The sequence below is a fragment of the Solanum stenotomum genome, chromosome 7 (assembly GCF_019186545.1).
Source record: "Solanum stenotomum isolate F172 chromosome 7, ASM1918654v1, whole genome shotgun sequence".
Classification (NCBI taxonomy): domain Eukaryota; kingdom Viridiplantae; phylum Streptophyta; class Magnoliopsida; order Solanales; family Solanaceae; genus Solanum; species Solanum stenotomum.
In genome coordinates this window covers 54,534,870-54,558,681 of record NC_064288.1, presented here as the reverse complement: position 1 = coordinate 54,558,681, position 23,812 = coordinate 54,534,870, and the positions used below count along the sequence as shown (strand labels likewise).

Sequence of the window (23,812 nt, the reverse complement as noted above, 5' to 3'; positions counted from 1 at the left end):
GCTGAACTTATGTAAGATATATGTATAACGTAGTTTTTCTCAAATATATTTGTTTTAAAAAGTTTAAAAATGAAATCTTATATTTGTTTTTTATTTCCATAAGGTAAAGGAAATAAAACAACTCAATAATATTTTTGTCATTTAATCCAATAACATTCCATTAGATAGGAACAAATTTGATAAAGAGGAAAAAGCTAAGATTCTGAAGCAAATTCATGTGAATGAGAGTAATAGTTTTGGTAGAAAGTGCAAAGATATTTTTATCAAAATGGGCTAAAGGGTCAAACACAAACAAGATTTTGCCCTTCTCCTGCTATTCCCCCAACAAACTAACAAAAAATGCAAAAATGGGAATTGCCAACACTTCTCCTAGTCCTACTCTACTTTGTGAGCTGAATACAACAACACCAATAGTAGCCAAAACTCTTCTCTTTCTCTAACTTTCTTCAAAATTTCAAAGAATTTCTGCAATTCTTTGATCAAGAATCCTACAATTCTCTTCTGGGTTTCTGTCTCTTCAATTTCAGGTGCCATTTTGTTTTCTCCTCTTTCCATTTCTTGTTTTTTCCCCACAGTTTTTAGGTGAAGTGTTAGGTTTGCCATTGTTTTGAGAATCTTGATACAATCTATACAATTGTGAGGTGCTTTATTCTTATGGGGTTTGTGTAATGCTACTTAATAAAGACTGTATTTTTTTGTGTTCTTCTATTGCATTTTCTCAATTTGTACTATTGTGAGGTTCTTTGTTCTTATGGGGTTGTTTTGTTTTTGGGTTTGTGTAATGCTATTTGATAAAGATTGCATTTTTTTTCTTCATGCTATTGAATTTTCTCAATCTATACAATTATGAGGTTCTTTATTCTTATGGGGTTGTGTTCTTAGTGAGTTTATGTAATGCTACTTTATAAATATTGCTTTTTTTTTCTTCCTGCTATTGAATTTTCTCAATCTATACAATGTGTGAGGTTCTTTGTTCTTATGGGATTGTTTCTTTGTGGGTTTGTGTAATGTTACTTAATAAAGATTGCTTTTTTTCCTTCTTCCTGCTATTGAATTTTCTTAATCTATACAATTGTGAGGTTCTTTATTCTTACGTGGTTTTTTTCTTTTTGGGTTTGTGTAATGCTACTTGATAAAGATTGCATTTATTTTTCCTGTAATTGAAGTTTCTCAATCTATACAATTGTGAGGTTCTTTATTCTTATGGGGTTGTTTTTTTTGTGGGTTTGTAAATGTTACTCAATAAACATTGCATTTTTTCTTCTTCCTGCTGTTGAATTTTCTCAATTTTATACAATTTTTTTTTTTTTTGATAAAGGTAAAGTTATTTTCTCAATTTATACAATTGTGAGGTTCTTTATTCTTATGAGGTTGTTTCCTTTGTGGGTTTGTGTAATGCTACTTGATAAATATTGCCTTTTTCTTCCTGCTACTGGTTTTTTCAATCTATACACTTGTGAGGTTCTTTATTCTTATGGTGTTTGTTTATTTTTGGGGTTGTGTAGTGCTACTTGATAAGATGGTCTTTCTTTTTATGCCAAGGGATCCCACAATTGCTACCCTTTGGGTGTGCACAGGGTAAACCCCGTTCATGTGCAATAGCTCGCAAACCACACAAGAGAGTTAAACCGCACTAGGCAACCCTGTGCAATGAGCTTGACCCAGAAGGCAAGGGGTTTTGAACTTGAGATCTCCATTATGGGAATCCCAAGCCAAACCATCTAAGTTTTCTTCCTGCTATTGCATTTTCTCAAGCTATACAATTGTGAGGTTCTTTATTCTTATGCGGTTGTTTTCTTTTTGGTTTGTGTAATGCTACTTGATAAATATTGCCTTTTTCTTCTTGCTATTGCATTTTCTCAACCTATACAATTATAAGGTTCTTTATTCTTATGGAGTTAATTTCTTTTTGGGTTTGTGTAATGCTACTCGATAAAGATTGTCTTTTTTCTTCCTGCTATTGCGTTTTTCTTCTAATTTCTGCTCTGCTGCTATTAGGGCTGTGCTAAACTTTGTGCTGTATTATACTCACTAAATCTGAAATTGTGGCACAGTTTTGGGGTTGGTAACTCATATGTGTTAGTAAATTTTGATTATTGAGGACTAGAACCCCTTTTATAGCTACCAGTTACAAGCTTCCTTTAAACAGTGTGCGCTGCTTTTTCCTGTTTTATTGATTGGCAGGTGCTGAAAGAAAAAACTGGACTGGAACTTCAGATATTATCTAGGAGGTCGATTATATTTTTTCTGGATTAATCAGAATAGTTTGAGTTTGAGTGTGGGAAAATTCTGTTATGGCTTGTACATCAGCTGTATTTATGCCTCCTGATACGCGACGGTCACGAGGGGTATTGACTATTCTTGGTGGTAGAGTTTGCCCTTTGAAAATTCAAGATGAGAAGATTGGATATCTGGGCGTTAACCAAAAGGGTACCTCAAGTTTGCCTCAATTCAAATGTTCAGCCAATTCCCACAGTGTCAATCAGTATCAAAACAAAGATCCCTTTCTCAATCTACATCCCGAAATTTCTATGCTCAGAGGCGAAGGTAACAATACAATGACTACCTCTAGACAAGAAAGCTCAAGTGGAAATGTCAGTGAGAGTTTGATGGATTCATCAAGATCGAACAATTTTAATGAGGCCAAAATCAAGGTGGTTGGTGTAGGAGGTGGTGGATCAAATGCAGTTAATCGCATGATTGAGAGCTCTATGAAGGGTGTAGAGTTTTGGATTGTGAACACTGATATCCAAGCAATGAGGATGTCACCTGTAAATCCTGAGCATAGACTGCCAATAGGTCAAGAACTCACAAGGGGACTTGGCGCAGGCGGTAATCCAGATATAGGGATGAATGCTGCCAATGAGAGTAAGCAGGCCATTGAGGAAGCAGTTTACGGCTCAGACATGGTTTTTGTGACTGTAAGTTCAACCTATGTAATAACTTTATTGGAAAAAGAAGTTTTGGGTTATATGAAATACACTTTATTCTTTCCTTTGTTTCGTTTCCCCTCTCATTTGTCTGAAACTTAGATTTCATAAACTATTGTATAGAAACTTCTAATTCTTTCTTTTATAGTAAAACTAAGTATCTTCTTTTCGTGAGACAATACTTTCCTTAGTTGCTCGGACCCCTTCAGTTTCGGTTCCGCACCCGTGTTGACACGACGTGGGTGTGGGATCTGTAGCGGATATGGTCAATTGATTTTGGGTATTTTGACCAAAATCGGATAAATTTGGGACAGATGCAATGATTTCTATAATCAAACCAAAAGCTAAGGTGAAATGAAGAAAATGGAATACCTTGTATAGCGAAATTTCTATGTCAGTCTTTTTCCTTATTTATCCTTTTGGGATTCTCCTCTTGGTCAATATTTTCTCATCTGAAGACCTTGTATATTGACCACATAATATCTCATAATTTAGACATATAACCCTATTTTTAGATATTTATATTATTTTTAGTTGAATCCCCACATCTGTATCCATACTTGGACCCATGCTCCTGAATCTTAAAATTTAGACCATGGAGGATCCAACATCTAGATCCACACCCGTATTGAACACCCACACTCGAATCTGAACAACTTAGCTTCTTTCTGTCCATTGTGCAGAGCAGCTGAAAGGTTTTTTCTAGTTATAGTACCAGATTGAATTGGTTAAATAACATGCAGAATTCCTATGTTAAATGTAACGTTATGTAATGAAATGCAGTTAAAGTATACTCACTTAAACCTGGCAACACTCTTCCTCCCACCCCGTTTGCAAAATTTCTGAGCTCTTTCCCTGGCCCATAAAGACACTTGATACAGTAAAGGATGACTGTTGGAGGAAAGTACACCTTAAATATGCTTTTTATAAACAAAGTTTAGTGTCTTTGGTGCTCATTAGAAAGATAGGTGTCACATTAGTCTGCTCCATCCCTTACAGCTTCTCTGATCTACCAACTTGAAAATGCTAATATTCAACCTGAAGCGTGTCTGACTGCCTATTGCCTTCGTATTGCATAAGCTAAAGGGTTAAGGAGAATTAGTAGAGGAAGGAATCATTTAGTTTTTGATATAAAACACGAGTATCGTAATAGCCATTAACACTACCAAAATAAATTTGAAGTATCTATTAATAGGCATTTTATATGTTTCTATGATTATAATTCTTTCAATAATTTTCTAAATATCTCTAACTTGTGACTTACATACTTTTTTTTTTAGTTTCTAAAGATCTAATTGTTCACAATTTTTTTATAAGAATCAATATTTAAATTAACACCGAAAATTATATGTTTTGCCTTTCGTACTTCAAGCCGTACCTTCATTTCGGAAAGGAGGGAGAATTATATATAGTATTATTTTGTGAGGCAATGAGAAGATATTTCTAGTAACATAAGTTTCCAAATACGTGTGTAATTAGTATTCTTAGTTTAAGAGGAAAGGGTTGATACCAAGCAAAAAGGATCATTAGGTGAATCGGGAGCTGGAGAGAATAAATTTTGTTATGCTTAGCTTTTAAAATTGCAATCAGAAAATTGTTTTTGATTTATCTGATAGGACAAAAATAAACGGTATTTCATGAGGAAGGATCTGGCGTATTGTATCATCCTTGCAAAGAGTTGATAAACTTTCAAAACAAAGCATGCTTAAGTGAATGAGAGGCTATATTGGTACAAGCCTACAAGTGTAAACAGATGGTAACTAAAACGGTGCTTGTAGCATGGCTAGATCTTAGTATCAATCCAATACCAAGATATTTTGAACTTCAAATTATTTCCGGAAGTCACAATTAAGTTTCTTAATGTGAAGATACATTTTTAAGCATACTCATAAAAAAAGGATGTACCCAAGAATGTAATTCAAATTTCTCCCTTGGACTTTTGGTTCCAAGACTTTGTCAGATTGCATTAGCCTTATTAATCATCAACATGGTGCTATAAGCATCCAAGAAGGGCATCATATAGTACGCCATAAAAAAGTAAAAAGTGTATACCTACCCTTCATTCGAGATGGTATCAGGCCATTTCTTGGTGTAAGAGAGGAATCTAATCTCCCGTTCTTTTGGTTTTCGTGCCATGCTTATCATCCTTGAGAAGGAGTCCTTCCCCCTTGATATGGTATAAATGTCATTCAATCAGTTTTGTCAAAGGCGTGCTTGTTCAAAAACTGAAGCGAGGCTCAAAATGTGTTGAGCGCTTCGCCTCGTGTAATGTGCCCTTCAGTGTTGTCATCAAGGTTCCAAGGCATACTTTTTCTTGCCAATGAGCCTCTTCTGAAGAAGCGACACTAAGCGGTTGATATTTCACGTGATCATTTTTTTTTTTCAATTTCTTTGTTCATATGTTTGTCTATATATATATATATATATATATTATATGCATGTATGTATATTTGTATATTTGTATGTTTCTCCCTTTGTGCCTTTTTTCATTAAAGCCCACACCTTATTTGTGCTTAATGCCCCAATGGACCCTTAGATCTTTTTTGTACTTTTTGCTTTTGATATCACTGCATTCACTACTAAGGATATATTTGCTTGAAAGTGCTGTAAAGCTAAATGTGGGATGCTTACGTGTTATTGTATGTAAATTAAAATTCCTCACATATCTTTGGAGTTTCCGGAGGCTTTATTCTCTCACTTTTTGTTCCTTCCTCATATGTGGGCTCCAACATGCTATGTACAGGCTGGAATGGGTGGAGGAACAGGGACTGGTGCGGCTCCTATAATTGCAGGAACTGCCAAATCAATGGGTATCTTAACTGTTGGTATCGTTACAACCCCCTTTTCTTTTGAGGGACGAAGAAGAGCAGTTCAAGCCCAAGAAGGAATTGCTGCTTTGAGAGAAAATGTTGATACTCTGATTGTCATTCCAAATGACAAATTATTGACAGCTGTTTCTCCATCAACCCCAGTAACTGAAGCTTTTAACCTGGCTGATGATATTCTTCGGCAAGGAGTTCGTGGTATTTCTGATATAATTACGGTAAGTTTGTTGGTCACAGTCTTATCTTTCATTTTCTGTTTTCTGCTTGCATAGTGCCTATGATCTTAAGTAAGCATTTGCCTGATAATGCTTTACGTCTAGGATCTTACTTTTATATGCATCACCAGGATGTGTTATGTTTGTTCTATGCTTTGAAGGGAAATCTTAAGCTATACACAGGTGAAGTATAAATCTCTAGAATTCCTCGCGCCTTAGTGTAAAACAAAGATGTATAACAACAAAAATAGCAACATACCCAGCGTAATACTACAACTGGGATCTGGGGAGGGTGGTGTTTCCGCAACCTTACCCCTACCTTGTGAAGATAGAGAGGGTGTTTCCGATAGACCCTCGGCTCATGATAAGGTAAAAATCATCGTAGTAAATATAAACAATGCAGTTGAAAGTTATAACTGATCTTACATGTGTTTAAGCAAGATAGGAAAAATAAGAACTAAGAATTGGTTATGCCACCACACATTGCCAATCTAAGGATTTGTATTGAAATAGATTAGGTGTTAAATGATACCTTATGTATTTCGGATGGAATATATAAAAAAGCATATGCATTTCCTATGGAATAATTTAGTTATAGGTCTAAAGTGTATTAGGGAGCACAATATTAAGTTGTAATGTATGCACTATGTGAATTTAGTGTTATTGGGCATATAATTGTGATATTGCTTAAAAGGAAATCTTGAAAATAACACTGAAAGTGATGAAGCTGATGCCTAAAAAGGGAAGTGATTAGTTTAACAACTTTAATCAAGCTAATCAAGTTAAAAAGTAGCAATAAATGTAACTAATTAGAGGTGTAAAATCTTCTTATAAGGTTTTATTGAGCTGGAGTTGTCGAGATTTTTTTCTTGAATCACATTAGGAGAAAATGATGTGAATACAACGTTAAGGGGGTGCCATTTAATGAAGCCTGGCTCGCAAATGATGATTGCCCTAGTCTCTTTTTAGTGTTTTTGACCTTGGTATTAGTAAGTGGAAAGAGCAATTCCCGCATACGACCCACACCCACTGATTTGTTAGCACTCATTTGGTATGTTATCAATAATGTAAAATGATAGTACATTTTGTGAGAAAACAAGAGATTGAGAGAGAACCAGATTGATTATTCCCACAAGCTATTGAGGTTTAAATAGCTAAGTTTACATGTCTTATAAAGGAAAGGAAATCGATACAAATTAATACCTAATTAAAATAGGACTAAATCAAGCTACCTACTATATTTGAACATATGCTATAGAATAGTTCTAGGACTCTTAACACTCCCCCTCAAGTTGATGCATACAAAATTACAAATTAGATGTACCAAGCTTGTTACATATATAACTCGTTTGGGACCGGCTAGGGACTTGATGAATATGCTTGCAAGCTGATGACTTGACCTCACAAACCTTGTGATGATGTCTCCTGAGAGTACGTTTTCTCTGGCAAAATGAAAATCAATCTCTATAGCATATGTGTAAATATATCTCCCAAGATTGCTAAGAGGCCCCCCCGACCTTGTAAGAGCTTAACATTTGAAACCATTGGAGAATTATAGGCCTACAATCTGTCATCCCTGTCTCTTCAAGAATATCAAGTGCATATTTCCTCTGTGAAATGACAATTCTTGATTTGGATTGAGCAACATCAATGCCCAAGAAGTACCTCAATCGACTAAGATCCTTAGTCTGAAAGTGCTGGAAGAGGTGATGTCTGAATTCGGTAATTCCCTCATCATCATTACATGTGATAAATGTGTCATCAATGTACACTACCAAATACATGCACAAACCTGGAGTGGAGTGACAATAGAACACAAAATGATCAGCTTCACTTCGTACCATGCCAAACTCTTGAATAACCATGCTAAACTTCCCAAACCATGCCCGAGGAGACTGTTTCAAGCCATAGAGTGCTCGTTGTAGTCTCCACACCATGTTACTAACCTCCCTCGGAGTAACAAAACCAGATGGTTGTTTCATATATACCTCATCTTCGAGATCTCCATGAAGAAAGACATTTTTGATATACAACTGGTAGAGAGGCCAATGACGAACATTAGCCATGGATAAAAAGAGATGGACTGAAGTAATCTTGGCCACATGAGAGAAGGTATCACCATTGTCAAGACCAAAAATCTGTGTATAACCCTTGACCATTAGTTGAGCTTTTAGGTGATCAGTCTGTCCATTGGGGCCAACCTTCATTGTATATACCCAACGACAACCAATTGTAGATTTATTTGGAGGTAGAGGAATAAGCTCCCAAGTACCACTAGATTGTAAGACAGGCATCTCCTCAATCATAACTTGTTGCTGGTCTGGATGAGAAAAAGCTTCACCTATAGTCTTAGGAATAGACACAAAGGATGGTGATGATACAAAGGCAGTATGGGTCGTTGACAAACGATGATAGCTCAAACAAATATAAATAGGATTAGGGTTACGAGTAGAGCGATTACCTTTTCGAGTGTCAATGGAAGAACTCTTTGTAGACAAGTCCTCAGTAGGCAAGGATTTTGGTGAAGGGTTTGAATCATTTGGGCGCAGACGACGATGATAGGTCAATAGTGGTGGAGGTGCAAAGGAGGAAGATGGAGTTATAGAAGATGAGGTGGAAGGGTAGACTATGGTGGGATCTCCAAAAGATGGAATTGGTAGAACCTCATAAATGCCTAATTGTTCAATAGGTGAGGATGTAAAGTAGGGCTGACCTTCAAAAAAAGTAACATCAACGGACTTAAGGTATTGCTGGAGGTGAGGTGAGAAACATCGATATCCCCTCTGTACTTTTGAAAAACCAAGAAAGACACATTTAAGAGCACAAGGAGCTAATTTGTCTTTTTCTGGAGTGAGTATATGGACAAAGCATGTGCTCCCAAAGACACGTGGTGGAATAGAAAATAAGGGTGACTGGGGAAATAAAACAGAGTGCGGAACCTGATTTTGAATAGCAAAGGAAGGCATACGGTTAATCAGATAACAAGAGGTGAGCACTGCATCCCCCCAAAAATGCAATGGAACATTTGCTTGTATGAGAAGAGTGCGTGCAGTCTTAACAATATGCCTATTTTTTCTCTCTGCAACCCTATTTTGTTGTGTAGTATAAGGACAAGATGTTTGATGAAGAGTTCCATGAGAAGACAAAAATTGTTTAAATTGAGTTGATAAATATTCACGCGCATTATCACTACGAAAAGTGCGAATAGAAACACCAAACTGAGTTTTTACTTCATCACAAAAAGTTTGAAATATGGAAAATAATTCAGAAAGATCTTTCATTAAGAACATCCAAGTGTACCTTGAGTAGTCATCAACGAAAGTAACAAAATACTTAAAATCCAATGTAGAACTAATTCTACTAGGACCCCAAATATCATAATGAACTAAATGAAAAAGAGACTCCTCACAATTATTAGGACTACGTGAAAAAGTAGCTTGGGTGTGCTTCCCCAATTGACAGGACTCACAATCTAACTTAGACAATTTGGACAAGTTAGGTACCATCTTTTGAAGTTTGGATAAACTAGGGTGTCCTAATCGTCTGTGGATTAAATCTGGAGAGTCAGATATTGAACAAACTGTAGTGGATCTATGAGAATTGAGATAATAAAGTCCATTTGACTCATGCCCTTCTCCAATCATCCTTCCCGTACAGAGGTCTTGTATAACAAAGAAGTCACTAAAGAATGAGACGAAACAATTTAAAGTCTTAGCCAAACGACTTATTGACATGAGGCTAAAGGGACAACCAGGGACAAGACGAACATTATTCAGAATCAAGGAAGGTAAGGGATTGGCTTGACCGATTCCGGTTGCCTTGGTTTGAGAACCATTAGCTAACCTAATTGTGGGAAGGGACCAAGAGTAAGTAATATCAGACAATACAAATTTGTTACCAGTAACGTGGGAAGTAGCGCCTGAGTCCATGACCCAACAACCATGTGTGGTGGATTGTGAGATACAAGTAGCAGGAGTAACATGATTACCATTTTGGGCAACAGATGAAGATGTCTGCTTACTCGCCTGGTACTGAAGAAAGTCATTGTATTCTATCTCAGACAAAGAGACCAGTCGATTGGTTGGATTACCAGTGGATTCAGTTTGAGGGTTGCTGGAGCCCATTAATTTAGTGCCAAACATGTCGAATCCAAGAGACATGAAAACATATCTATTAGTGTCCAAAAAAAAACGCGAATTCCAGAAAAGCACCTGAAGAATAGATTGGAAAAACTGCTTGTTGTCTCGCTGGAAAATTGGATCTGGCCGCTGGAAAGTGATTGAAATTAGTAAAGAAATTAAATGGGTAGGGTCGGAATGTTGCAACGAATCTACTAAAAAAGGGATCTGCCGGAAAAGTGGTCGGAAAACATCACAAACGAGGATTCCGATTGTAATGGTGGTACTGATATATGCAAAGTACCCCTGGAGAATGTCGAAATTGTGGAGCAATGGTGGTTTTGCTGGAAAAATGCTCAACAATTTTGTTCCCTTATTTTATTCATGTTTCCTCACTAAAGAAAACTCTAATAGAGAATATGAGTTTGAGAGAGAATTCATCTTGATTATTCCCACAAGCTATTGGGGTTTAAATATCTGAGTTTATGTGTCCTAAAAAGGAAAGGTAATTAATACCTTGTCCTAAAAAGGAAAGGTAATTAATACCTAATTAAAATAGGAATAAATCTAGGATTAAATCAAGCTACCTACTATATTTACATATACATATATACTATAGAATATTTCCAGGATTTTAACACATTTTATCAAAAAATAAAAGAAGTAAAATGATGGCTCATTTATCACCACAAGCTTCTGAATCTTACCATATGATCCTCTTACTACTTCCAAGGCAAATGAGGCTCATAAGTATCACTCCCCTTAGGAGGATAACTCCATGTACTCTTCATGCGTTCATCTTCACTTAAATGCATCTGAAGTTATGGACCTTAATGTAGCAAATACATGTCAATTTTCTATATTTGGCATATTCTTTCCTTCTGCATAAATTGGATTTTCTTTCCAAAGTGCATTCTTTTGCTAAGTGGGTGATTATCAAGGCTTGTATTTATTTATCCATGATATATCTGGCATGAATTACAGATTCCCGGGCTAGTAAATGTGGATTTTGCTGATGTGCGTGCTATTATGGCAAATGCTGGGTCTTCTTTAATGGGAATAGGAACTGCTACGGGTAAGTTCAAAAAGCCATTTGATGGTTGTTGGCACTAAGCCATTTCTCTTTGTTGGTTCCCTTTTAACTCATAATGTCATGTGATTTTAAAGTCTCTAGGTTATGTGATGACGTGGCTTAATGAGACACACATACAATCTACATGGCTAAATCATTATTTATGTGAACCTCACAAGACATTAAATAAAAAAAAACTATGTATTGTTACTGATAAAAAGGGCGTATGCAGCCTCACCCAAGGGTGTGGCCTAGAGGTCTCAGGTTCAATTCTCAGTGCAGCCAAAAGCATTAGGTTATTTCTTCCCATCTGCGGTGGATAGAGTTCCCCAATATTTGTGCTGGTGGGAATTAGTTGAGATGTGCGCAACATGGTGTGGACGCTATGGTTATCACAAAAAATGGACATATGCAGCTGTTAGAATTTATCCATGTTGTCTAAATTTATGTGCTTTTACTTATAAAAGTTATCCACCAGTTGACTAAAATATTGTATTCTGTTAAAGTCTAGTGTAAAATATTAGTCGTGCCTGTGCCTATCACTACATATTTTGCACCAGTTCCATTTTTCTTGTGCAAAAGTGCAGTCCTTGACATATTTCAAGGTTTATTTTTTTTTGAGAAAGGTAACATTTACTTCTATATATCCACAGGTATACTACATCAAAGTGTAGTCCCCTCCAAAAATTTATACTTACAACAGCCCTAAGATCTTCTAGTTACTGCCAGTCAATAACATTAGAAACATCTTCAGAATTTCCTATTACTACTTGCTTACACCAAAAATAATAAAGACCTAGGCAGTTAATCTTTATCTTCTGAATATTGTTGTTCTTTCCTTCAAAACATCTTTGATTCCTTTCATTCCAAATTGTCCACCAAATGCATGCTTGGACAATCCTCCATCTCTCCTCCTTTTTTCCTGCATTTCCATCAATATTCCAGCATTTTAGAACTTCTGTGATTCTCCCTGGTTTTGTCCACTTGATCTTCCTCTTGTGAATGAACATCTGCCATAATTGATCTGTCCATTTGCAATGTAAAAAGAGATGGTTGACTGTCTCCACCTGTTCTTCGCATAAATAACATCTAGAGCAAAGGTTGTGTTTCTTCTTGTTCAAGTTTTCGTGTGTCAAGACTTCCTCCTTTGCCAAAAGCCATGTGAAATAATTCACCTTGTATGGGATTTTTGTTCTCTAGATCATCCTCCAAGGCCATCCTGCTTGCTGCTCTTCAATAGGTCTCAATTCTCGATATGCAGATCCTACAGTGAACTCTCCCTTTCTCTCCTCTTTCCATATCAGTCTATCTTGCTCTTCTGTTAGATTGGTAGCCCTAGCCATTGTGTCATGAAATCTTGCTATGGATGTTATTTCCCAGTCATTTAAGTTTCTTCTCAGATGTAAATTCCACCCTTGTCCTGTCCATAAGTCTTCCACCGATGCTTCCTGTGCTTGACTTAGACTAAGTAGCTCAGGGAATGCTTGTTTGAGTGTCTCTTGTCTGCACCAGATGTCATTCCAGAAGGCCATTTTTTCTCCATTACCAACCTTACATTTTGTTCTATCTTTGACCAGTAGCCATAAGTTCCTGATTGATCTCCATACACTACAATCATACATATTTTGCTGTTATTACTTCCTTCTATAGAGATACTTCTGGTGAGGCAAATTTCCACAACCATTTCATCATCAAGCTCTTATTCTGCGTACTCAGATCTCTGATGTTTAGTCCACCCCCTCTCTTGCTAACTAGTAACTCCTCCCATTTGACCAAATGATACTTCTTCTTATCTTCACTGCCTTTCCATAGAAAGTTCCTCCTAATTGCATCTAACCTCTTGGTTACTTTAGCTGGTATAGGGAATATTGACATCATGTATGATGGCAAGGCATCTAGGACACTATTAACTAGAGTTAGTCTGCTACCTGAGGATAGATATTGACACTTCCAGGTCACGAGCTTCCTTTCACACTTTTCAATTACACCACTCCATATTCCACTTGATTTGCTCTTAGCCCCCAAAGGCATTCCCAAGTAGGTTGTTGGTAGTTCACCTACTTTTCCTCCAAGCTTGTAAGCTAAGTCCTCAATATTTGGTACTGTGTTTACTGGATAAATGATTCTCTTGTTCCAGTCTATGTGCAAACCTGACGCAGCCTCAAAAATATTTAAAATGACTCCCAAAATTAGCATGTGCTCCTTTACAGCTCCCCAAAATACAAAAGTGTCATCTGCATACTGTAGATGAGTGATCTCTAGAGTTTCTTGTATTCTCCCCCATTTTGAAACCTCTGATCCAACCATTTGCTCTTGCAGTCTGGAATAGGTTGCTCAACCCCTCCATAGCCAAGATAAAAAGAAAAGGAGATAGGGGGTCCCCTTGTCTCAAACCCCTGTTTGATGGGAAAAACCCATATGGGTTTCTGTTGATTAGAATAGAGAATTTCACTAAGCTTGAGCTTATGCAATGTCTGATCCACTTTAACCATCTTTGACCAAAACCCATCCTCTACATCATCTTCATCAAAAAGTTCCAATTCAGGTGATCATATGCCTTCTGGATATCCAGCTTGCATAGGATCCCTGGTTGTTTATCCTTTTTCCTGGAATCAACACATTCATTGGCTATCAACACTGCATCCATGATCTGCCTTCTCTTGATAAAGGCCATTTGTTGCTTGTTCACGAGCTTATGCATCACCTTCTTTAGTCTTTCAGCCAAAAGTTTTGCAATTATCTTGTAAACTCCCCCCACTAAACTTATTGGTCTAAAGTCATTAAGTTCTTCTGCCCCTATCTTCTTAGGTATCAAAGTCACAAAAGTAACATTTATACTCTTCTCAAACACTTCTTCCACATAGAAGTTTTGAACTGCTGCAACCAATTCTGTTTTGATGATATCCCAACACTGTCTAAAAAAAATCCATTGAAAAGCCATCCGGGCCAGGGGCTTTGTCCCCCGCACATGCTTTGATGCATTCTAGAATTTCCTGAGCTTCAAAAGGGGCCATCAGTTGGTTGTTGTCATCTTCATCAATCATAGGACACTCCCTCATTTCCAATTCTGGCCTCCAATCCTCAGTTTCAGAGTATAGATTCTCACAGTACTCAGTGATCTCTCTTTGAATTTCAGCAGGTTCAGTTAGTAACTCTTCCCTGGCTTTGATTTTATCAGTAGTGTTGACTCTTCTGTGTGAATTTGCTACCTTGTGTGGAAGAAATTGGTATTCCTGTCGTCCTGTCTAAGCCAAACTGCCCTAGATCTCTGTCTCCAGCTGTTTCTTCATTTTTGACTATTTCTTCCAACTCAGTGGTAAGAGCTAATCTGGAAACTATCTCCCCTTCCTCCAAAATTCTCTGATCCTGTATCCTTTCAATTTCTGCTAATTGATTGAGTACAAGTTGCTTTTGTTGTTTCAGATTCCTCTGACTGGTCTTGCTCCACTCTTTCAACTTTTCTTTCAATGCCCTCAGCTTTGCTACCAGTATAAAATCTGGTTTTCCCTGGAAATGAAAAGACCCCCACCATCCCTTTACTCTTGTCATTGAAATCTTCTGTAGTCAGCCACCAATTTTCGAACTTGAAATATGATTTGGTTGACCCCCATTCTTCACATTGTAGCATCAATGGGGAATGATCAGAGACAATTCTCTGCAGAATAGACTGCTTGATATTCCTGAATTTTGTATCCCAATCTTCAGAGATCATGAACCTGTCTAGTCTTGCTGCTGTGGAATGTCTTTCACCTTTCCTCCGTGTGAACTCTCCCTCTGCTAAGTCTAAGTCCATTATTTCCATGTCTTCAATGAACTCTGAAAGATCTGTCATTGATCTGCTGATTCTACTGCAGTTGAACTTCTCAGAAGGATATCTCACTGTATTGAAATCCCCGCATAAGACCCAAGGACATGCAAATAGACCTCTAGCTGCTCCCACTTCCCACCAAGTTTCTTCCCTTTCAACTCTGTCATTTGGGGCGTAGACTCCCGTTAGGTGCCATTTTAAATCCTGGTTTTTGCCAGAGAAACAACAACTGAGTATGCTCCCACACTAGTTACTTCCCCTTCCCATATTCTTTTATCCCACATAATTAGTATGCCTCCCCTAGTCCCACTAGCTTCTAGTTGCACATAATCTGCCCATCTACTACCCCAAATTTCTTTAACTATGTTTGCAATCTCCCTCTCCAGTTTTGTCTCTTGAAAACACACAACATCTGCTGTCCAGATTCTTAACATATTCCTGAGCATACACCTTTTCTTCCCACAATTCAGTCCCCTCACATTCCAGGATACAATGTTTAAATTCATTGATCCATGATGGACAAATACCCCCCTTTCTTCTTGCATGTTGACTGTTCACTCTGTTTCCCCTTACTTTCTCGCTTATTACTGTCAATTTTCATCAATAATTCCTTCGCTCTCTCCTCACATCCTTTGAAATTAACCCCAAATTCTGAGCTCAGTTTGATTATATTTTGTTGTATCCATTCTGAGGTGCTCAGTGTGTTGTAGTCTTCCTCCGGGAATTGGATACCCAGTGGAATAACATCCTCTGCTCCTCCATTTGTATTCTCCTCTGCCAATGATTGTACCATTATCGTTGTACTTTTCTCCCCCAATTCTTTCTTATTTTTTCCAGGCATGTCTACCATATGTCTCGCAACTTCCAGTTTCCCATCGTCCCTATTCCATGGTGTAATCTGGCTTTGAGCTTTATTTTCCTTCGTTTGTTGTAACAATCTAAACTGAAATAACAAATAAGCTCAACGCTAATTTCCTGAGAAATTTTTGAGGTGCGCGTATGCAGCCTCACCCAAGGGTGTGGCCTAGAGGTCTCAGGTTAATTCTCAGTGGAGCCAAAAGCATTAGGTTATTTCTTCCCATCTGTACAAGCCTTGGTGGATAGAGTTCCCAGTATTTGTGCTGGTGGGAATTAGTAGGTACCCCATGGAATTAGTTGAGATGCGCGCAAACTGGTAGGGACACTATGGAGTTCTTTTTTCGTCTATATAGAGACTTACTGAAATGTGGAAGTTGAGGCGAAATGAAGGTCATGTTCAGTAGACAAAATATTTTGCAATTCAAGGAATTTCATTTAATAACAAAGAGAACTGGCTGCTGCAGATAACCGGAACAATTTCGTGTGATATTTTAGAATTTCCATGTAAAAGAGGAAATATGTATCTATTTCAATCAGTCATGAATGCATACAGAACATAAGAGATCAAAGGAGGGGATTGGATTCTTAAAATCTCAACTAGTTTCCCATATCGGTCCCAATAAATAAATGTGAGATTACGATAGGCCATAGGGATAGAGCAAATTATTTTTTCTGATGCTGCAGCAGGTGGAGGAGCAGCCATCTGAAGGTGGTTCTGGACGCCGATGCGCTGTTTGCACCGCCACTCACCCTTTCATCCTCCACTTTCTCCCCTTCAGAGCTCGCAACCTCCATCTTTGCACCGCCTGCGTACTGGACTCCTACCCCGGTTCCTTCTGTCCCATCTGCTTTGATGTCTTCCTCCCCAGTCCTCCTCCCCCTTACCTCCATCTCCGATGCTCAAAATGCATCTCTATCTCACCCCTCTCTTGTGTCTCTGATGCTGCTTCCTCCTCCCCTAGTTACTTGTGCCCTCCTTGTTCTAACCCTAATTTTACTTTCTTCCATGTCACTCCCAATCCTGCTAATAACGCCATTGAAATCAATCTCCATTTGGCTAAACAGTTGGTTACCGCTGCTACCATTGCTTCTGAGTCTATCCACAATGTTGCTGTTATGGCCAGGATTAACGCCGACATTAGGGTCCAGGAAGCTCTGTCAGCTAAGGCCGAAGCTGCCCAAGTTTTGGATAAGTTAAAGAATTTGTTGGACAACCAAGATCATTAGTTTGGTTCCAATTTCTCGTCCACTCTTGTTTCTAATACTCTAGGTAACGACACAGGGGAAAAAAGATAAATGAAGCAAAAGGATGCTCCTCTCAATAGATGCAGATGATTGTGATACCCTTGATGCTTAGCTTAAGTAGTTTCAATTCTAAAACAATGCTGTATAAAATTTTTCTTTTTTCTTTTTTTGTTGTGTGGCTGCTGGCATCTTGCAACTTCGCTCTATTTTTGAATGCTCGGCTATTTCAGGGGATGCTTTTTGGCGAATAGAGGAATTGGAATTATTCATTCAACTATATCTCGCTTACTGTTAATGCCTCTCTTTCAATGTCGAGTTGTATATAATCTTTGATTTCAATATGGTATGCTCAAATTATATCTTTTCTGTTGTTAGAGTTCTCTTTGACACATCTTGGGTTTACTATCCAAGGTAGTGTAGAGACTGACGATGATGTCACACATCATATTCGTGTAGGGTGGATGAAATGGGGGATCACATTTGGAGTCTTGTGTGATAAGAAGGTGTCTTCAAAACATAAATGCAAGTTCTATAGAGTGGTGTTAGACCAACTATGTTGTATGGAGTGGAGTATTGGTCAGTCAAGAACTCTCACGTTTAGAAGATGAAAGTTGCGGAAATGAGGACACTGAGATGGATGTGTGGGCTTACTAGGAGAGATATGATTAGAAATGGAGATATCTAGGTCAAGGTGGGAGTAGGATCGATGGAGGACAAACTGCGGAAATTGAGACTGAGATGGTTTAGGATGTAAAGAGGAGATATATGGATTCCCAATGCGGAGGTGTGAGAGGTTGGCTATGGATGGTTTCAAGAGAGGTAGAGATAGGCCGAAGAAGTATTCGTGAGAAGTGATTAGACAAGACATGTCTTAGCGTTAAATTACCGAGGACATGACTTTAGATAAGTCTTAGGAGGCTATAAAGTACATAAATTAGGGTAGAAAGCTAATAGGCAGTTGAGTGTTGTCTCACTTACCCTTCCATACTAATAGTTGTAGCATTGCTCTTATAGTTTCTTGTTCTTCATTTTCTATTGCTATCTGTTATTTCTTGTACTTCAATCATAATATTATTTTGTTATAATGCTATTCCTTTTTTTTTTCGAGAACACTTTGTCATACTATCTTTAGTATTTTGCCGTGGCTTCTTCACTTCTAGTACTTATTTAATCGGACTACTTTGTTATGCTTTTTCTTGAGCTGAGGGTCTATTGGAAACAACCTCTCTACCTCCCAAGGTAGGGGTAAGGTCTGCGTACACACTATCCTCCCCAGACCTCATGTGTTGGTTTACAGTGGCTATGCTATTGTCTTTTAGTAATGAAGAACTCTTCTATTTTAGTTTCTAACTTGGTGGGTAATTTCGTCTTCTACTTCCTTTTTTGTAGAAATTGGATTTATTGTTGTTAAATGTCGTGCAAACTGTACTCTCAAAAAAGAAGAAGTTGTGCTAACTATTGTGATATTTAACTTCTGAATCATGCATGCTATTTTTTTATTACCGTGATGTCCGGGTCAACTTGTGTGCACCTCGATTATTTCTTCAGGGTACCTTCTACGTCCCACCAACATAGGTACTGGTAACAAAGGTAATATAGAGTATAAACGTTAGGGAGATCACATAGATAATATAGAACCAATATAAAGTTATGCATGGTAGATCTACTATAGATGCTATGTTATTTTTATTAAGAAGATCAATGGAAATTTTTAGGGGAGGATGAATGATCTCCTCATTCATTGACCTAGAAAAATCTTTTGTTGGAGAATTTGGGAAGGTAGGTCTTATATCAAAGAAAATATATAAATGCCACAAGTGTTACTTTAGAAAAAGTGATCAGAAGTGTGAAAATAGTGAAGGAGATGCAAAGGAGTTTTGCCACAACTATATGTTTAAACTAGTGCCGGCAAAATTTACCCACTCTTTGATAACCCACCCATATTTAAGCGGGTTGGATGAGTGATGAACCCATTTTTAAACTGTAAAAAATTTGGGAAATCATGGGTCGGTTACAGGTCAAGTATGGGTTGCCTTCGGTCAGCTTTCGTGCATCACTCACAATTTCTTCAAATTGTTTTTGCTTCAGCAACAACTTTAAAATGTGGAAAATAAGCAATCATCTACTATTTAAATAGTTTTTGCTTTTTAGACTTACGGTAAAGATTTCAATAGATATGATTTCCTGCCACTACTAACATTATATGCTCTTATTTTTATAGAAAAAAATTATCCCAAACTTGCTGTGTTGTCGTATATTAAATGTATAGAATAGTTAACTAGATATGTAGAAACAACAAATAACATTCACTCACTTACGCTAACACACACACACACATAAAATACCAGAAATCATCAAGTTACGGTATTACTAGATTTTAAAAGAACACAAAGTCAGTTATATAAGATGGCGTACTTATTTTATCAACAAGACAAACAGTTTACTCAATACAATTCTTATTTATTTCAAATGTCTGTGGAGAAAACACGTTTTATACAAGCTCTTTTATATCGAAAAAATGGGTATGTGACTGATCATATTGTCTTGAGTTCTTGAATTATTCCTAAGTAGATTAAAAAACATACTATTGTGATATAACAAAAGTGGATATCCAGTTTCACCGATACACTGGTTACAAATTATTAAACATAACTGAAGAATATTATTTGTTCCAAAACCACATACTATGTAATTTGGGTAAACCCATTTTCAACCCGCCCATTAATGACCCAATCCATATTTTACCCGCATGAAATATGGGCGGGTTGGGTATTGACCCATATTTGCTCAACCCGTTTCCAACCCGCCCAAATTTGACCCAACCTGCCCATTTGCCACCACTAGTTTATACCAAGAATCTTCCTTAAGCTCACTTTTATCCTAGTTATGGTTGAGCTAACCAAATGAAGGGAGAGTGAAATCAACAAGGATCGTGGTGCCTGTGTGCAGACAATTCAGATCTTTTGGCTCAACGAGCTTCTGCTAAAAGAAACATTTGCCAACTGAAACACCATCCATAAAGGCAGAGAACCATGGGGTGGGGTGGGGGGAGACTTTTGGCCTTCATGGAGGGAGAAAAGGGTTCCATATTCATGGCTCGAGGTTCTGAGGGAGTTATAGCCTTCCATCCCAATATGCTATGAAGAGAAATCTAAGCATACATCTGAAGAAAAATGACAGCCCGGTGCACTAAGCTCCTGCCATGCACTGGTCCGATGAAGGGCCGGACTACTAGGTGGGTTTATTGTATGCGACCTTACCTTGCATTTCTGCAAGAGGCTGTGTCCATAGCTTGTACCCATGACATGATCCCCTTCAGTCTAAGCAGATATCTCATTGACATAAATAGCTGCTTGTAGAAATTTCAAATAGTGAACCCATAGTGTTTTGTCATGTTTCCTTTAAAAAAATTGAATGTAATCTAAAAAGTAACATCTTTATCTGCTGATGTTTCCATTAGGGAAATTGGAAAATAAATTCTTCGGACTGAACACATCTGACAGGTTTCTGTGAGTTTCCTCCTATTATTGGATGCTATTTGGCTGCAGATTTAAGATTTCTTTCAATTCAGTCACTTGCTGACAATAGTGATTGATGGTCCATTTCTTGCTGGACCCCTTCTTACTTCTGGCTTTTCTTTTTGTGGAAGGTAGAAACTCTATGCATTTTTCTACGTTGTTTTGGCTATTTGAAAATATTTCATGTCCAATGTACAACAACATATCCAGTGTAGTCCCACAAAGTGAGGTCTGGGGAGGGTAAAGTGTTCGCAGACCTTACCCCTACCTTCAAAGGTAGAGAGGTTGTCTTCAATAGACCCTTAACTCAAGGAAAACAGTCCCAAAATAGAAGTAACAAAAGTACAAAAAACAACAAATAATAACAAAACCATACGTTAGTCGAGGTATTAAGGAATCAACAGATATTAACATCAATCGATGGACAAGAAACTACAGGAGCAATACTACGACTACTAATATGAACGGATAGCAAGACAATGCACTACTACCTACTACCCTAATCCATGACCTCCACCCCCTCCCATCTAAGGTCATGCCCTTGGTAAGCTGAAACTGCCATGTCATGTCCAATGTAAAGCACATAAATCTCATCTGTAACTCCAGCAGGTTCGCATGCAAAATATGCATATCAAGATTTCATATATGTATATTGTCCATGTATGGTTTTGTGCATCTCCCTAATAGTTGGATTTAGTAGTGAGGCTATTGCTAACAAGTTTTTTTTTTTTTTTTGCGAGAATGGATTGATATGTTGATGCTGCTACTAACTAGTCAAGATGAAAATTGATATTGTTTGTTGATATTACAGGAAAGACCAGAGCAAGAGATGCAGCATTGAACGCCATTCAATCTCCTCTGCTGGACATTGGTATAGAGAGGGCTACTGGAATTGTGTGGAATATAACTGGTGGTAGTGATCTAACATTATTTGAGGTACCCAACTATTTTTTATCTTGCTCTCTCTCTCTCTCTCTTCCCATACACTTACTAATCATCCTTAGGATGCACCTGAGCACCTCTTGTTGACTGAAAAAGGCAGACATATATTACATAATGTAGAAAAGATTTCGGCAGTAGATGCCTTTTAATTTTTTCAGTGTAGAGATTTTTCTATTGAAGATGGCATATATGAATGTGTGAATTTCCTTGTGTGGTTGTTTCTTACGATGACAATAAGAGAGAAACTTTATCTAAAGGCACATGAGGGTTGTAAAAAGATCAAATTACCTATGCTTCTGGTCTATCCTGCTTGCTTATCTGCTGTTTCTCAGCATTTATGCATGCCAATGTTGTCATTTTTAAGTGCGCTTAAGCCTTGAAGCGAGGCGCAAAACATGTTGAGCGCTTCGCCTCGCTCTATGCACGTTTCAGTGTCATCATCAAGGCATGCTTTTCCTTGCCAGTGAGAGTGAGTGTAATCCTGAAGATGCGACACTAAACAATTGATATTTTGCGTTATTTTTTTAATAAATTTCTTTGTTCATATATTTATTATTCATGCTTGTGATTATTAATCGTGGACTACACATACATATTTGTATTTTTCTCCATTGCTCCTTTCTTCAATAAAGGCCACACTTCACTTGTGCTTAAAGCATTAAAGGACCTTAGAGCTTTTTTACACTTTTCACTTTTGATAAAACTGATGCATGCACACCAAATGTATGCTTGTTTTAGGCATCAAAATCATGTCAGACACAAATTCACTCATTAAAGCAGTTGGACATGACCACACCTGCCAAGTTGGAGTTCCAAACTTCTCTAGATAATTTTTGGACCCTTCGGCCCCTAAGTTAGACTCTGAAAGGGATGTGAAGATTATAAGTTGTTATCCAATTTAATGAAGCTTTTAAACCAAAATATAATTTCCAGAAGTGAAAAATTGCATATTGTATGCTATAAAAACAAGTTATAATGTTTTAACTTTTATCAAAAAAAAAAAAACAAGTTATAATGTTAAGTTTGTAGACTTCCTATGAGAATCCAGCATTTGAACAAAACTTTTAACTGTAACGAAGAAAATTGTTTTCATGTCTGCATTTGAACAAAACTTATTAATGCAAGGAAGAAAATTATTTTCATGCCTTCTAGGTAATAATATATCTTGAAACTCTTTATCTTATGTTAGATAGAGACAATTGTATGCAAAGCAGTCTTTGTATCTTCAGTTGAAATATGTTGTTAATAGTGTATGATTTTGGGGTCATATTTAAGCCTTGACCAGAATTATGTACAAATTTAAAATATCTATACGAGTGAATTTATGTTCTGATTTTCGAAGTGTCTTTATGTCTGATCCTCTCGTGTATCCAACATAGGTGTCCTTGGCCATGTCGCATAGCTCAGCAGTGATGATCATTGTTTTCTTAAATTTGGACCAGATACCAATTTATCATTATAACGTCATTGTAGTGGTGATTGTGCCATATTTTCTCTATTATCAGTTTCAAAGCCTTCCTGACCTCCAAGTTTGCAGAAAGTTAATTGTTTTTTCTTAGTATAATAAAAAGCTTTCATTGTATGCATTTGGTATTTTATGTTTGTAAGCATTCCCGGGATGATGCTAATTTCTGACTTATCTGATTCGCGAAGTCAGCTCTCATATCCTTGCATGTCCTCTTTGCACTTTTTTAGGTAAATGCTGCAGCAGAGGTTATATATGACCTTGTGGATCCAAGTGCTAACCTCATTTTTGGGGCGGTGATAGACCCATCGATAAGTGGACAGGTATGTTCGTATATCTCACTAGGTTACGATATTCCTTCGTTGACATGATTCTTTGCAGGTCTTGACATGCACCGAAGCTAAAAAAGTATTGACTAATTCCAAAGCTTCTTATTAGACAGTTGAAAGATTGTGCAGTTATGTCATAAATTAGGAAACTGATCTTTAATTTAATCAGAGACTAGAAAGAATAAATAGTTGACTGCATTATATAATATTAGAGTTAATGGTCAAAAATACACTGGAAGTATCACGTTTTTGCGAGTTTCATACCTGAACTATCAAGTGTTTGCATTGCGTTTCCTACCTGAACTATCACCAGCTATTTATAAAAACACAAGGTAGGGTAAGGCTGCGTATACACCACCCTCCCCAAACCCCACTAGTGGGATTACACTGGGTATCTTCTTTTTGTTTTTGTATCTAGTTAGGATTAAGGCTTTGTCGTTTTTACAATTGCATTAGATTTGATGTTTGCCAAGAGTCTTTTTCCTCC

The 23,812-nt window shown here is 37.4% G+C and overlaps 2 protein-coding genes across 5 annotated transcripts; both read left to right on the top strand.

The window, feature by feature from the left end:
• The first annotated feature begins 290 nt into the window (after positions 1-290).
• On the top strand, positions 291-23,376 carry LOC125870594 (cell division protein FtsZ homolog 2-1, chloroplastic-like). Of its 4 annotated transcripts, none has more exons than XM_049551054.1 (6): positions 291-413; positions 2,185-2,921; positions 5,674-5,973; positions 11,073-11,163; positions 21,401-21,525; positions 23,227-23,376. In XM_049551054.1, the coding sequence occupies exons 2-6, from the start codon at positions 2,295-2,297 to the stop codon at positions 23,365-23,367; spliced, it is 1,284 nt and encodes a 427-aa protein (XP_049407011.1). In that variant the 5' UTR covers positions 291-413; positions 2,185-2,294; the 3' UTR covers positions 23,368-23,376. The 4 variants fall into 4 exon arrangements, with proteins under 4 accessions (XP_049407011.1, XP_049407012.1, XP_049407010.1 ...); XM_049551055.1 differs by having other exon boundaries at positions 339-527; XM_049551053.1 differs by lacking the exon at positions 291-413 and adding an exon at positions 589-641.
• LOC125870601 (uncharacterized) lies at positions 16,502-17,409 on the top strand. Its single transcript, XM_049551069.1, has one exon. The coding sequence runs from the start codon at positions 16,502-16,504 to the stop codon at positions 17,051-17,053; it is 552 nt and encodes a 183-aa protein (XP_049407026.1). The 3' UTR covers positions 17,054-17,409.
• Positions 23,377-23,812: the final 436 nt, after the last annotated feature.